The sequence below is a fragment of the Pygoscelis adeliae genome, unplaced genomic scaffold (assembly GCF_000699105.1).
Source record: "Pygoscelis adeliae isolate BGI_AS28 unplaced genomic scaffold, ASM69910v1 Scaffold637, whole genome shotgun sequence".
Classification (NCBI taxonomy): domain Eukaryota; kingdom Metazoa; phylum Chordata; class Aves; order Sphenisciformes; family Spheniscidae; genus Pygoscelis; species Pygoscelis adeliae.
Window position 1 is genome coordinate 311,235 of NW_008825168.1, and position 15,497 is coordinate 326,731.

Here is a 15,497-nt window from a genome sequence, read left to right on the forward strand (position 1 = left end):
AGCTGCTTTTACAGGGCTGTCAGCTCCAGGCCGCGGCGGGGGGAGCAAAGGGCTGGGTGACAGCTGAAGAGCTTTACCAACAAAGGGGGATTCAGGAGAGCTGCGGTGACAACTGCTCCGGGAAGCATCCCCCGCCGCGGAAAATGCTGTGCCTGCAGGAGGGATTTAGCTCGGTTGGCTCCCTGCAGCCCAGGCCGCTACGGTGGGCGCTGCTCCCAGCCTCCCGGGTACGACACGCTGAACAGCCGGGAGAGCTTTCTGTAGGCACAAAAAAAGACCCGATTTACCACGTTGCGTGTTCCTACTCTCTCCCGCAGCACGTGAGCTGCGCAGGCAGTAGCTGCTTACACAGATGCATCCCTCCCACCCAAAGCAAGGAAGTCAGCTGAAGCCAGCGGAGTTTCAGTACCCCTCTCTCCCTCCACCACAGCTGTAACCCACGCACGGGTCTACAAGATCCTGTGAAGTGAGGTGAGCAGATACATGCTGGTTTCTAGCGGGGAAAGCAGCAGCTGCTGGTTTGCACAGACTTCAGCGACTTCAGACAGCGCCTGTTCCAGCCAGATGATTCTGCCTCCCCGGGTCCTCCAAGAACCCATTTCCCCTCACGTAAAGCTTGAGCACAGACTGGTCGTACAACCGGTCCGAACTCAGATCGTTTCTGCGAGCCCCAGTCATGCTCCCAGCCAGCGACACCACTTTTTCCTTGCCAAGAACAGCAACGTCCTCTCTGCGTCGATGCCAGAAATTAGAAGCTATCCCAGGAAACGTCGCTGTACTTGCCCTGTTCTTCAGCTGACGCGGGCTCGGAGGTCACTAACCCATCTGGCTGGCTGTTCATTTTGTTTTTGCACACCCGGCTGTGCGCTAGTCCTCATGCTGCAGTGATGCTCAGAGAGCTGGTTCGATTCACGAGTGGCAGAAAACTAAACACAAGAAGAGTTCAGCTCAGCAAGAGGTCCGAGCCAGCCCAAGGGTGGGGATGGCCGTACCTTGCTCCCACCGAAAGGAATGATCCTACCGAAGAGCTCTCTTGTGAGTGCTTGTTTCTGTACCTTCTCCCGAAGCTCCCATTACTAACCCCTCTGCTAGCTAGGCCTCTGGTCTCGCCCAGTGCAGCTCTTCTTCCATCACGTTAAAACTCATTTTCCAGTGTAATCCCTGAGCTAGGGCAGGCTCCGAGTTGTTGTTGATGGTCTTCAAAGTTTTGAACCAGCTGTACAATTGGCCTTGCCCTTGAAGGCAAGCTGATACAAGCTCCAAGTCCTAAGAGTGAACCAAAAGCTCACGGACGCTGGCAGCCGGTCCAGTCCCGACTGGACTGGAGCAGCACAACAGCTGAGAAAAGATGCAGCCACGGGCCTAAACAAGGCAGCGCTGCATCAGAAAAGCAATCCTTCTGGAATTCTCCTCCAGCCCTGGTACGCCTTCCCTGCTTGCGCAGCTGGGACACGGCGGGGCCCGCCGCTGGTCCCCCCCCCCCCCGCCGGTCCTCCTCCTCCCGGCAGGCTGCACAGACGCTCGCTGCGGTGGCAGCCCCCCAGTTTTAGGTCCTTCTGTCAAACGAGGAGAGGACACGCAACGGTTACAGGCATCACATACAGGTGGGAGCTGCCAGCTCTCAAACCAGAAGGGACGTGGAATGATTATTTCCTTTTCAACACATTTCCAATCAGCTCTACCTGCCTCAATTTACACTTCTCCAGAAACAGAGGAGGTGCGGTCCCACAGAGGAGTCTTTGCATGCCTTGAAAAAGCAGGTGAGATTCTGCAAGAATATTAGTTTAATCCCAAACCAGTCTTAAAACACGTAGCTCCTTAGTGCCGTGGCTAACACTCAAGTAGGAATGCAGCCCTGTTCTCTCTGTGACTTGCTTTCTAACTGCCACAAAAGAAACAGCGGTAGTTATTTGCTTTTACATCAAACTGGAGGAAAGGAGTGAGAACATGGGCACAGGTACAGCATCGACAATGCCTCCGCATTTCCCACTCGGGTAACCCTGTCCTGTTGGCTCCCCGGCAGCAATTAAAAAGAATCAGTATGCCGTCCTCCTTGCTGAAATGAGGTATTGGGTTGGAACTGTCACAAAAAGGAAGACAGGTAGATAAATCAGAGGAATAAAAATAAATCAAGTCCAGATTGCAAGGCCACAGTGGCACTGAAGGAGGTACCAGCAGTACCTGCAGATTGGAAGAACAATGGGATTGACTCGAAGCCGGGAGCACGCAAAATCGCCTCTGTTGGGAACGAGAAGCAGAAGAGGTATGTTACAAAAGCATTTCGACAATGGCCCTACATAGCTTTCAGCCACCACAATTCAGACCATTTTCTGGAATTGGGCCTTGTTAAAAGCCAAGCACCGACGCGCCCGGAGCGCCCACGCGGAGAGCAGGGGCTCATTAGCTAATTGTGTCTGCATCTAGCAGAGGATGCGGACAGGGCATGGGGAGGGATCTGCTGAAGAGCAATTGCAAAAATTCTGTTTACGCAGAAACGAGCAAACTTGCTGTCTGCTGCCACAAAACCATTTACTCTCCAAGGTGTTCCATTCTACAATGTAGTGATGTAAATATTTCAAAAGCCTCCGGGCTGCTGTCCCACACTCTGCTTCAGCTTATTTACCTACAGTTACTGGTTTCAACAAAGCTCACTAACAAAATATACAAGTCTTTCCACTTTCCCAACCCTTGTTCCACTACACCAAATCGGTTAAGAGGCAGCTTCAGACCCACAGGAGCGCCCTCGGAGGCGGCTCTCTCCCTGAACCCCCAGGTATGGGGGGGGGAGGTGGGTCAGCTCTCTGCTTGGAATCCAGCCCTTCCACAGCGACTCTCTGCACTGTGCCTCTTATCTAGAAGCTAAGCCGAAAGCAGCATGCGACACCCGGAAGGTGAAACCCCCTTCTCGCCAGTACGAGGTGGCAAGAGAGACGCAACACAAGGCTTCTTGCCATACCGCCCGGGGAGGACAGGGAAGGGGGCAAGAAGCACGCACTGCAGTCTGGTAACAAAGCTACCGACACAAACCTTCTCCCAAAGCCACCACAGCCCCAGCAGCTTCCAAAACACACCCCACCATACGGACGTACTGATCACGTGCGAGAAAGCGCTAGAGAGAGTCCCCCAAGCACCCCCGTAGCTATAACACCATTTAGCATACTGCGGTACTTTGGGCATCAGAGGTGCACCCCCGTAGGGGTTTTTTTTTTTTTTCAGATCATGATATGAAAAAAGTGACTGGCCGACAGGATAATGCAAAATAATTGATTTTATTTAAAATAAAAAGCAAAAACACAATCATCCAAACAAGACAATTAAGAGTATCCCAGCTCTGCTGGATGGGGTGATAAAAGCAGCTAACGGCAGTGGCAGGGCTTGGAGCCGACAGTGTGACTGTCCAACGAATCAGTACGCTCTTTCCTTCCCCCCTTTGCAAGGGGGATGCCAAAAACCTCCCATTACAATTAGCCCACACAGGCATTTCGGATTTGATTCAGTCAACAGTCTTGCTTCCTGCCCCACGATGGCTGGGGATTCAGGGAGGAAAAGGGTCTAGGTTAATTATGAAAGAGGTTGCTGTCTTTCTTCTAAGCGTTTGGAGAGGCTTACCGTAACTGAGAAGACAAACTGGAGCCAGCGTACCCGAGCTGGAAAGGGGAGGAAGGTATGCCAGTGCTCCCTCGGCGTCACCTGCTCCCACAGCACTTGTCCAGAGAACAGGTGCCGAGATCGGCGCGCCTGTTGTTCACATCTACAGTTCTGACGGGGCGTTTATTCATCCACTCCTGAACTGTCACAGCAGACAAGCCTGTATTGGTTACCAGACTCAAAAGCGCGGCCAGAGCTCACAAATCCCTTTACCTTTCGCCAGAGCAGGCAGGACGATGACACCGATACGCACAGTACAGTCGGGAAGCCCACAGTCCAAACCCAGCTCGCGGCTCTCTAAGCCTGTCCCTGGGGAGCAAGGCAGCCCACAAAGCACCAGCGGGCTGACAGAGCGCCGGCGGGGGCCGAGGCAGAGCAGCGCTGCTGCTTTGGGGCTCAAGGAAACGAGGGGCCCGCTGGGTCTGGGCGCCGGACCACAGCAGCCTGCTACATCCAGGGGCTCTACAGTACGCAAAAGCAGTGGGGTCAGAACAAGAGACACGGATGCCCCAAGATGCAAAAGTCTGGAGAAGTGAGAGCACAAAACCCACTCTCCCCAGCCAGCCTCCCACAAGCATGGAGCTAGGCACAAGGGGAGCACAGTTTTTAACTTTATTCCTCATTCACCCGGCCTGGAACGAGGGCCTGGGAAGCACCAGCTCCCCCCCTTCCTGTAAGGCCAGTGAAGCTGACTCCCTGATGAGAGATAATTTATTCTAGTTCTATTTTAAAAAAAATCCCGATCTAGCAGGACCTCCTGTTTAGAGCAGGCCATGAAATGCCAACAGTTAAACCCTGGTGAAAACAAAAAGCCTTGTTCTGCTACAATTTATGTACCACACAGCAATTCTGGAAGGGCCACCACAGAACACCACGTGGCCAAGAGTGCTGAACACGTCCCCAGTGTTTTCTGCTACAAAAAGCTAACACCAGGTTAGGAAGTCTCAGGTTGCTTAGGATGTCTGGAACCCTTTTTGTGGGAGGACGACTTCAAAGCATCTTACACAGTAATTACATTTCAGCCTCACAACATCCCTGTGAGGTAGGTATTTTCCTCATCTACTGAAACAAAGACAGAAGCTCACCAGTTCGGCTGAGGCAAGAGCCTGTAAGCGGAAGAACCAGAGATCCCAGGAGTCCCGATTCCCAGGTAGCCTAAACAGATACACCCTTGTTTCGTATCAGAAAGTGCCTGGTGGAGAAGTCAGTATAGCGTTGCTGGTATCGCGATGCCTGCAGTCCATTTCAAACACACTGCTTTTCTGTGAGGGACGTCAAACGAACACAGGCTTCAATCTGAAATTGTTTTATTTCACTCCATGGAAGAGTTCACAGGCATGGAAGAATACTCTGCACTCTGGATCTGCCCACTGTGCTTCTGGGGGTAGAGGTGTGGCTTTCCCGGCACAGCGATCAGGCTTTCACGCACATGTAAGATTTTAAGACTGCGCAACTGAACCGTGCATGCCAAATGCAATTGCAAGCTACAGCATAAGCCATCTTACTGACATACTAACTGTCAAGCCACCAAAGAGGGCAGTGGACAGTTCTCTAAGGGCTCCTCTCACAGTGACAGATTTGAGACTTCTCCTCTCCAGGCCCCCACATTCTTCCGAAAGTCAGCAGCTGCAGCCTGCTCTGTCTGAGAAGACATACAGATTGTGCAGGCTCCCAGGCTGTTCAACCAGGCAGGAAAAAAGGCAGCTTTGGCCAAAAATGCCAGGAGTTTGAGAAGTTTTCTTTTTAAATGAAGTAATCTTGTGGAAGAATGTGCAGCAGTCTACAGAGCAAGCGTGCTCACTTATGTCTGGCTATCACAGGAAATTCAGGAGTCTGGACAGCTAAAGAATGTACCAAAAAGCCTTCCTTCTCTCCATTTTTCCACCACCACGCTGCTCCTACACAAAGTGACTGGCACAGAAGATTCAGAAACGGAGATCCTGACAAACGTATTTAGGATTCCCTTGTACAACAGGATATTGCCCGGTCTCCAAGAAGGGAGAGTGTTTAAATAGGAAGAGCCAAGGTTAGAAAAAAGATCGGAAAACCCAGACAAGCAATGTTCTGGGTTCCATCAAACCCAACACGTATAAGAAAGTCACAGCTAGGGCTGCCAATCTGCTCTTTAATTCTGCTACCAGTGCCTGGGCATTATTGCATGTTTACTACACGCACACCACTTCTGCTTTCAAGTTTCCTCTCCCAAAGAAGAGCGGCTGAAGTGAGATCTAATACCCACCTCCTAGGTCTCAGGAGAGCACCCAAGGAAGCACCCCAACCCAGCTAGCTTCTGGCTGTGCTGTTCAGATAGAGAAGAAGGATCATTTCCTTGCAGCACACCTTCAGCTAGACAGACCTCTTCACTGACACTGCCAGCACAAGCCCCTGCTAAAAAAAAACTGCAGCTCCAACAGATCCCTTGGGGATGAGAGCTTTACCCGGCATAATACGAACGCATCTACAGACTTAAGCAACACATTGCATTTTTAAAAAGCATAAAACAACAACACGTCCCCCTCCCAGTCCTTTAAAATTGGCACCGCAAGTTCTGGAAACGTCTGAACCCGTAACCTCAAAGAAAAGCCATTTAGGTATGTGACATGCACTGGCCTGAATGAGCCCACGGCCCTGTAACTGCTTGGTATTTAAAGCCCAGCAACTGTTGTTATGATACAAGAGTCAGACTTTGTCAGTTGTTGCCTAGTGCTAAACATCACGCCTGCACCTAAAGGATTGCAGTTACTGGCAAATGCTGACTTTTTCCCCCACGGTTTTTGCTGTGCAAGAAACTCCAGGATTCTCCTGATCCATCGAGCTTCCTATCGCAAGGTGCTAGTGCATCTTAGTTACCAGTCATCATAACAGACACAGAGCAAATGGACTGTTGCTGGTTAAGGTGTTGCACCTTAGATGTACGCATGTAGATTAAGACCACGAAAGATGCTTCAGGTCGGCGGTTACCTCTGCTGAAGTTGCTTCAGTGTTTGGAGCATTCATACCACCTTCCCTTCCTGAAATTCTGGTGCGAGATCCGCCAGACGTTCAGAGAGGCCAAAAGGGCTGGTGTTCCTTTCCTCAAGTGTACAGGACAACATGTAAACATATGACAGTGTCAAAGCAAGGCAGGTTTTTACATTTACCTGCTGGTTTTAAAAAGAGTTCTTTAAAAACTGACCGTCGTCTTTCTTGCCAGTTACGTGAACCATTAAATACTTGGCATGTCCTTACCCAAAGCTGGGTTATTAGTGCACTCACTTGGGGCGCGGAGGGGACAAAGCATTGCACAATAATGTAGAGTCGGGGCATTCCCCTAGAAGTTATTAAGGAGCCAACCTTCGACAGCACATAATGAAGACGGATGTCTGGATCGAGGAAGAGTGACAAAAACTTAAGGACTCTGAGAAATAGAAGCAGAAGGGGGTAGAACAGAGCTGGCTGGCTGCTAATGGAGCTTCGATCGGCAGCTGCCTCTAGGTGGGTGTTGTTGTCTCTCAGGGGTAGCTGCGGCCTCCACAAGATTCCCTAATCCTGTCAAAAGAAGTACAACTGCCTGTCAACAACTATAGCATTTCCCCTCATATCAGGACAAAAAAGATTGCAGCATGCAGGTTAATTGTATGCTTATTCTTCCTACAGAATTGTACAAGCTAGGTAAGATTTTATGTTTGGAACTGTTTCTATCAACTACTCCATCACACAGCTGGAGCAGAAAGCCCACCCATCCTCACAGAGCAAAACAATCAACATACCGGAGGAAGAACAGCGAAACCTGGAAAGCAAGTGTTCTAGGCAATGTGCTAAATTTATTTCAAAATTTGAAATGCAAACAACTTAAAAATGCACGGGATTTTCAGAAGGACAGATCTGCACGTGTGCTCTGCATTTGTATAGCTTTTTTTTTTTTTCCTCTCCCTAAAAACAGGGTCTGCATTAAGGTTCGTTACCTCCTGCTGCTCATTCCCTGCCTGAAGTCACACTGGCTGCTGAAATGGGATTTGACAACGTCCTAACAAACGAATTGTTAAAACCTCCAGGGCAAAATAAGCAGTCAGTACAGTTCTCTCCCAACTGTTTAACGATGCTCTGTACTTGTAATTCAATTGTATTCAGTTATGAGCAGCTCCTGAAACTGAGAGAGCAATATATCACAGCAAGATAAATGGCACACGTACAGGAGCAAACAGGTCTTTAGGCAGTACCCTACACTGGGAAGTCAGGCATGATACTGGGAATCTGGACTTCTTCAGGTTAATTACTATTGCACACCTTCTTTAGCAGGCCACACGGTCAGTCACCACAGCACTCGCATCCATGCCACACTTGGGGTATCCAAGAGCTCAGTAACTAGACAGCACCCTAACGCAGGCAGGCAGCTAATACAGCAGCATCGGGTAACCAAACTGGACGGAGTTTGCTTAAGAATTTTGGCAAGCCTCTGCTATATGAGAAAAATGCTTCATTTAGCAAAGAATTTCTAAGTTTCTCCCTGCAGTATACTCCCAGATTCCCAGTGTTTCACTGTTTTTAACCTGGCAAGTCCAGCGAACTTCCTTCCTCGGCAACTTTATGCTAAACAATATTTATTCTTGGTTCTGCAAAATTAATGTTCCCTCCCTCCAGACTGACAGAAACTTGCTCTTTTTTCTTTTTTTTTAATAGGTAAAAAAAAGACATTTGGGATAAATTTTGCCTTTAACAGATAAAACAGTGGGCCAAATTGAAGTAATCCAGGCAGCAATAAGAGAAACCACACAACTACTTGAAGGTTTTCCATTTGGACAACAAGGCATCGAAACCTGAGTCTTGCCTGATCGTTCCTCATCTTCAACTGTTTACTATTCATTTGTGCTCTCTGAAGAACACAGTTAAAATATCCCACCTCTCCCATTAAAAAAAATTAAAATACTTTCTCTATTAAAAGAGACAACTAGGAAAAGTAATAAAACTGTTTATTAAATAAAGTAAAAAACCTAATTTAAAAAAAAAATATCAAGAATCTTAGTTTTCAGTTTAGAGCAATTAAAATAGTTCATGGAGGGAAGACATCACCACTGGCCAACTGCTGTACATTCTGCAAGGGACCCCTTGCTCTCCATCCCTCTGTCCTGATGAATCACCCTGTCTTAACTCTGCCAGCTCTGCCTTGTATTGTCTTTTGCTTGTTTAAAAAAAAAACAGTTGCCATCGGGTCACCTGGAGGAGCTGCGCTCTTTGCTCACACAGTCGTCCTGGGAAGTTGTATCACCGTTACCCATCATGCTGCATGTTCTCCTCTTTTTCCTCCGGTGCATCATCCCCTCTGTCTCAGAGCCAGAGTCACACTGAAGTATGAAGAGATGAAACCAGAATTCAGAGAAACCTAGTAAACTCTTTGTGCTGTGGAATTCACCATAAGAGCTACCTCAGCAACCCTGAATAATCAATACTCAAAGAACATGCTATTTTAGATTAGACACATGAAATAAATTTTAAATTAAGCATTTAAAAAACAGGAACAGGTATATTCTTAGATTTCATCACTGACTAAGCTGGCTTGGGGCGAGTCAACTGATATGTTCGTTTTCGCTCCTAGAAGGACCTGATTTTCTGAGAGCAGACTCGTGCTTTCTGTAGCACTTAGGTGCCTAGAAACGTCCCCTGTCATAACTGACAGTCTCGGTTTTGGATCTTGTTCCCCCTCCCCATTTTTAAAACATCCATTTTGCAGCCATTTTACACAAGCATGGCTTAGCTAAATGAGTGACAGATTTATATACAACATGAACACAGATCAAACAAACCAAATTCATTTAGCAATACAAAGAGAGGCTTCAGCAAACAGAACCTGCTAAGACCACAGGCTCCTCCACCATGTAGATTTGTTTAGTTGCTTTCTATTAATTTCTTCCATAAGACATGAATATTAGGATGAGGACATGTGATCAGGTATGGAAAAAACCAATATAATTGCAGGATATGGATCACCTACTGTAGTAAAAAGCATTACCTCCGAATCAGAGTCTGAGGAGCTGGAACTTGAGGAACTGGAAGAATCGCTGGAACTATCGGAAGCAATACCAGTAGATTCCTGCAGGTCAACTGAATCAGCCAAGGCCGCCAAGTCAGGATGTTCCTGCTTTAGGATCCTAAATACAGTTGAAATTTCAGGGTTAGCCTTTGAACGGTAACACTGCATGTAAACGAAGAGGGTATTTTTGGGTTTTGTTTTAAATAGAGAATATGAAAAGAAAGCTACTAAATCTCTTACCTGTACCATTTCCGTGACAATTTGGGTCTCCCTCTTACTGTCTTGTGCCACACCACAGGGAAGTTGGTACAACTGGCAAAGTTTTGCGTGATGGCAATAGTTGTGTCAAGATTGAGAACTACATGCCACCAGCCACCTATAAATACAACACCAATGACGATTTCTGGCTACGTAGCCAAAAGCAAGTTCAAGAACAGCCGTGTACACTTTTTCCACAGCACAGGTGGAAATTGGACCTTATCCCCCAAACCCAGGTGAGTCTGCCACCACGTCGTCTTTCCTCAAGTCTTATTTCAGGATTCGCTCCAATGCTTTACAGATTCTTGTTAGAGAAGGCTGCTCAATGCTCTGACCAAATTATCCAGCTCACGAGCAGTACTGAAGATCTGACTTGACAGCAACACACTTCCTACTGATGGCTTATTTAATAGCAAGAGCCATTGTAACCCAGCCCGCACAGAGACCCTCTCTGTTAAGCTGGAGAGCACTTTCCATGCTGATTTAGTAAGGTTCTTATGACTACAGACTAACCTTTCATTTAAAAATAGATGCAAAATTGTTTCCCCACACAGGGTAAAAATAGACAGTGGTGTTCTTACAACCCACTTATAACCTCATAAAAAGACTAAGGAAACAGTTTAATGGAACCTGACAGCTACAAAATCTTAACAGAAGGTACACTGAGGAGTCACTAATAAGCACCAAGACAATCACAAGGCACTCTTCGAACATGAAGTCAGCTGTATGTTAGGGACAAGCAATGTGGATAGAAGCTATGGGCCATACTGCACAAAAACAACGCAAGGGTTAGAGGTTAGAATTTGGCACTGAACTCACCTGCTTTATCCACTAGCCACCTCACCTCCCAGTTACAACGGGCACACAATGTGCAGCCACTCGAAGAGAATGGCATCCTTATCAGATCTTTCTTTAGCTTTTGATTTTAAATGCAAGATGAAGCATAACCACAGAGAGGTGGGTGGAAAGTGTCAGTGCCTTGAAGTAGTTCTTTTCCCACAGCTAAGAAATATTCATATGCAGTCAAACTACCCAGGCTGCAAAATTCAGTCATGAATCTGCTACAGTGTATGTAATCTCAAACATTTTTGTCTAAGAAGTTACTTGTACTCAAACACCTCTATTATTTTATGCCTTGATGGTTTCCTATTACTGCAATTTATTTCAGGATCACACTCCTGTGATGCTGCAACTGAGGTCCCACTTGTACTGTCATCTGTACCACATGCAATCCTATGCTACAGGCCATATACATTTCAGGACATTCAGAAAATAACTGAATAGTCTCAAAGAGCGCCTCGCAATGTATATCCCTTTTGAAACAGCTCAGAATAGTTTCTTTTGTAAGAGAGAGCCCATATAAGAAAGCTGAAACATTCTCTTCGTCTCTACTACGTTAAAAATATGCTTTTCTCTCCCAGAATTCCTTACTGGAGAGATTTGTACATACCTGGCACAAAGACCGTCTCGCCTGGTTTCTGCAAGATTTCCAGGGGTTTGAATTCAGGGGGCCAGGTGGGGAGCTGCGTCCTAGGGTAGATGACATTGAACCAAGTGATAGCCTCATCCTGCTGGTTCCCTCCCTCTTCTCGCGTCACTTTGATCAGCTCTCTGGGAGTGCTGGTAGGAAACAGGCACCAACGCTTATGTCCCTGGACCAAGGCATTCCACGCACTAGTTCCCAAGGGATCGATGTGAATTCCTGTTCCAGAACGAGGTGGGCCCATCACAAACCATCTGCATGAGGGAAAAAAATCCTTTAGTCATAGGGCAAGCAAGTAGCTATCTTATCTTTTCTTCATATTAGACAGAAAATTACAGCTGTTTGTAACTACCTTCATTTCTAACTGTACGTGAAATAGTTCCTTAATTTATCTCCTTGAGATTGTTAGGCTCACGCTACAGCAAAAAGATACAACATGGCTTTAGCCTAAAAATCAACATGAATTGGGACAGGAATGACTCTGGGACAAGAAAGGGAAGATAGCTTTTTATATTTTATAGCTGTATTCTGTTTTAAACAGTTCCTCAATAAAATATATACTTATTGCAAGGTTTATAGATGTGATTAAATCACATTCGTAAACAGCCTGCGTTAGGATTCTTACTGTGCAGGGGGATTCTCCTAATCCTACGTTTTTCTAAAATTCGCTAGTCATAAATGGATCCAGAGCTGCAGAACAATGAGGAACAAACAAAAGGCGATACAAGTAAGGAACAGAGCAAAGTTATGCAACCCTGGCCTCCCTCTATGCCTTCTGTTCATTTACAAGAGGCCTTTCATTCTAACATTTAACCAGTTAGAGCTTATTCTCCAGTGAGCATTCAGGATTTGGTATGTATATTCTCATTCCCCATTTGCAAGGTTTATTTCTCCCTGCAGAGAACTTTATCTGCTACACATGTTTACCAGCAACAGCACCTTCAATTGCGTATTTCCCCTGTAACAGAACAGTAAGATCTACCATACCAGATAAAGGTAAGTGAGGTGACTTAGTATCAGGCATCAAGAGAAAAAGAAATGGCAATAATTGTTTATTGGGCGGCAGGGAGGGTAGAAACTAAAGCACCAACAAGATCCCTGCATCGTGTGGCTGACAGGCAGGCGATATCCAGCAAGAGGCGTTCAAAGGTTCAGGAAAAAATCGGAAGTCAGCAAGCTCTCCATCTCCCCTTTCCAATGCAGCTGTAAATTAAGCTGGTTTCCAAGTACCACTTGCTAGCACCAATTGTAGGACTGTAAGTTGAGTTATCAAGCTGCGCTCTTCCTACTTCACAAAAGAGCCATAAAAACGTAAATAGGCAGGTCTTTGTCACTTCTATTGTCAATTCACTCTTTAGATTCATATTAGCCTCGGAAAGCTAATTAAACTACAAGCAGAACAGTCAAAGCTTTTACTAAGAAGTCAGAGGAAATTAAACACATAAAGATCTGTCTGGTACACAGACAAGACCACTGTTCAATACCATTTCTCTGACTATAACCTCAATCTACACACGCGGAAGATTTTAAAGTCCTTATTTAGCAACACTATCATTTACCAGCATCTTCCTCTGGGCATTTAATTGACAATGAACATAACCCAGTTTGCCACAAGACATCAAATTTACTGTTAAAAACTTCACAACCTGTAACTTCAATTTAAAAGCAGAAAACCCAATCCCCAACCCCCCAAACTAAAATAGCTGCTTCAGTAAATGGCTTCCAAAAATTACTGCCTTTATTTTAAAGAGGAACAACTCCAATAAAGATGCTTTAAACAGCACGAGTTCTTATTTTAAGATCTATACACTATCACACACACCTCAATCCAGAGGTCAATCTCTGCAGTGCATGTCCTGATCATACGATTAGAAAGCACCACTTGCTGTTGGATTTTCAATTATGCTCTTAAACTACTGGACACTCTTCATCCATTTCTGTACCTAGATGAAACCCCTAACTCCGGGAGGCATCAGTGTGCTCTCTTGCATCACTCATCTCTCAAAAAACGGTAACAGCCTCAAACAAACCCACATTTTCCAGAACAAAGTACAAGAATTGTGAATAGCAAGAACACAAGCAAGGAGCTCAGCATGTGCCTGTAGGTGGGGAGGGTGTGGGGGAAAGAGATATCAGTGTGAGTGAGTCACAACCAGATTATCTAGTTTACCTATAACTTGGATAAATGATTGCCCGTTCTGTAAGCGTATTCAGTTTCTACTAGAGACTACACCTGGTGTGCTTTTGCGTTTGATCACAGCATTGTATGTTCTTAGAAGCGAATTATAAAAAGGGTCTGTTACAACACTGTAAAAACACCTACTTCAGTGATCTTAAATAGGAATTAGTTTCATGCTTCACTCCTGCAAAAGCACAACTGGACTATAGACACGTGAAAGACTGCAGAAAAGAGTACCATTATTCATTCCTTGTTCTACTTTACTAAAAAACCCGAAACAATAAAAAAACCCACATCACAGCCTCACATCACTCAAAGGGCAAGGCATTCTCTGGCAATTATAATGTGGCTGTAAAGACTTTAATTACTTGGGAGCGTTCAGCTTATGCTCATTCTGCTATGAAGCATTATATCAACATAAATACAAAAGGGATTTCTGTCTAACACCCCAAATACAAGGTTGTTGCATTTGATTTCAGGAATGAAGTGTCATTTCAATCCTTTTTCAATCAGATGCAAAAATAAGAGTTGAAAAGACTACACAGATGTGAAATACTGTTGTCTCTCAAAATCATCTGAAGAGGAGCTAAGAACTAGTCTCCACACTTCATACTAGTCTAGCTTAAGATCTTTACCTTAAAAGGACTGACTCATAATTCAACAAAATCCCACTATGCACATAAGCCACTGCTGCAAAACCCAGGAGCTCGTCCTGAGGTACTTAAAATTTGAAAGCCAGAAGGCACACATAGCAAGAAATTAACCTTCATTACCTTCAGTAACTACGTAGTTTTTTTAAAAATCTAAGAAGCGAGGTAAACTGACTTGAAAAAAAGAAAAAAAAAAACAAACCCATAAACTTGTAGCAACACTGTGATACGCAAATCTGCCCTTCCCTCCCTCTGGGTTACAGATGTACACTCATTTCAAAATAGCAGACGTAAAGCTATCACTTTGTTTTATACAAGACAATCATACCTGTTTAGGAATAGCTAATGAGATAGAAAATACCTACTTTTATCTTGCCGTCACTGTACTATACCTGTAAGGCGGCCTTCGTTTCTCCCCCGCATACTGGAACAGATCATCAGTGAAGAATTTGGGTACTTTGTAGTCCTCCAGAAGTTTCCTGCGCTTGGGATGCTCTCCATAACTGCTGTCAAAGATGTAGAGCGGGCTGTCATCACGTGTGGTTTCCATATACTCTATGTAGTACTTCATCTTCATCTTCACAGAATAACCGTCATTGTCCTCCCCACATTTGAACTTCTGGTTCCTATACTTGCGTTTCAGTCGTTCCAGAGTCCACTTCTCTTGGGCAGACCAGCCCACCTGAGCATTCAGCAAGACTACAGGCTTGTAAGGTTTTTCGTAACGCTCAACAAATTCCTCCACTGTTAATTGGAGCGCATCTGCCCTCTCCACATTATCCTGTGAAACCAAGAGAGGAATACAGACCAGATATTAGGCCAGACTAACGTCCTAGAACCGCGCTTTCTAAGTCGGTGTGGAGGAGCTTCACACTCATACTTTGTTCCACACACCACCAGGGTATCAAGCTGCCTACGTGTTATTTTAAGCTCCCCGAGGCCGCAGTCCTATTTCTCACGCCCCGCTCCTCGCACCCATCAGTAACACCGGCAGCATGAAGCCGTTTGGTGCTCCTCCCCGCCGAGGTAACCGCCCGGGCGGAGAGGCCACCCCTGCCCTTGCGGCTGACATATCCCCTGCCGCCTTTCACCCCCCTCGCCGCCCGCGGGACCCGGGGGAAGGCGCCTGGGAATTACGTGGGCGCTCCGGCACTGAGGGGTGCCCATCCCACCCCGACGGGGCCCTGACCTCCCCGCACCCCTCGCCAGGCGGAGGGAGGGGAAAAAACGCGGGTGCTGCTTGACCTCCCCCTCCCCGCCCCGACGCTCTCC

The 15,497-nt window shown here is 46.3% G+C and overlaps 2 protein-coding genes across 2 annotated transcripts in view; both read right to left on the reverse strand.

Moving 5' to 3' along the window:
- Nucleotides 1-6,954, reverse strand: part of MXRA7 (matrix-remodelling associated 7) — a 40,131-nt gene extending 33,177 nt beyond the window's left edge. Inside the window, exon 1 of the mRNA XM_009328912.1 lies at nt 6,904-6,954. Coding sequence (XP_009327187.1) covers nt 6,904-6,954 — 51 coding nt within the window. The remainder of the gene's footprint in view (nt 1-6,903) is intronic.
- JMJD6 (jumonji domain containing 6) lies at nt 3,255-15,392 on the reverse strand. The gene is made up of 7 exons (XM_009328913.1): nt 15,363-15,392; nt 14,618-15,006; nt 11,364-11,650; nt 9,896-10,031; nt 9,635-9,773; nt 8,842-8,969; nt 3,255-7,176 (listed from the first exon to the last, which is right to left on the reverse strand). Exons 1-7 carry the CDS (start codon nt 15,390-15,392, stop codon nt 7,140-7,142), a joined length of 1,146 nt encoding a protein of 381 aa, XP_009327188.1. The 3' UTR covers nt 3,255-7,139.
- Nucleotides 15,393-15,497: the final 105 nt, after the last annotated feature.

Bases quoted from the DNA above. Each gene is read 5' to 3' on its own strand.
- JMJD6 (XM_009328913.1), bottom strand. From the start codon at position 15,392: ATGGGCACCCCTCAGTGCCGGAGCGCCCAC. The intron at 15,007-15,362 runs GTAATTCCCAGG...TTGGTTTCACAG, and splicing joins CTCAGTGCCGGAGCGCCCAC to GATAATGTGGAGAGGGCAGA. The intron at 8,970-9,634 runs GTAATGCTTTTT...TTCATACTTCAG, and splicing joins CCTCAGACTCTGATTCGGAG to TGTGACTCTGGCTCTGAGAC.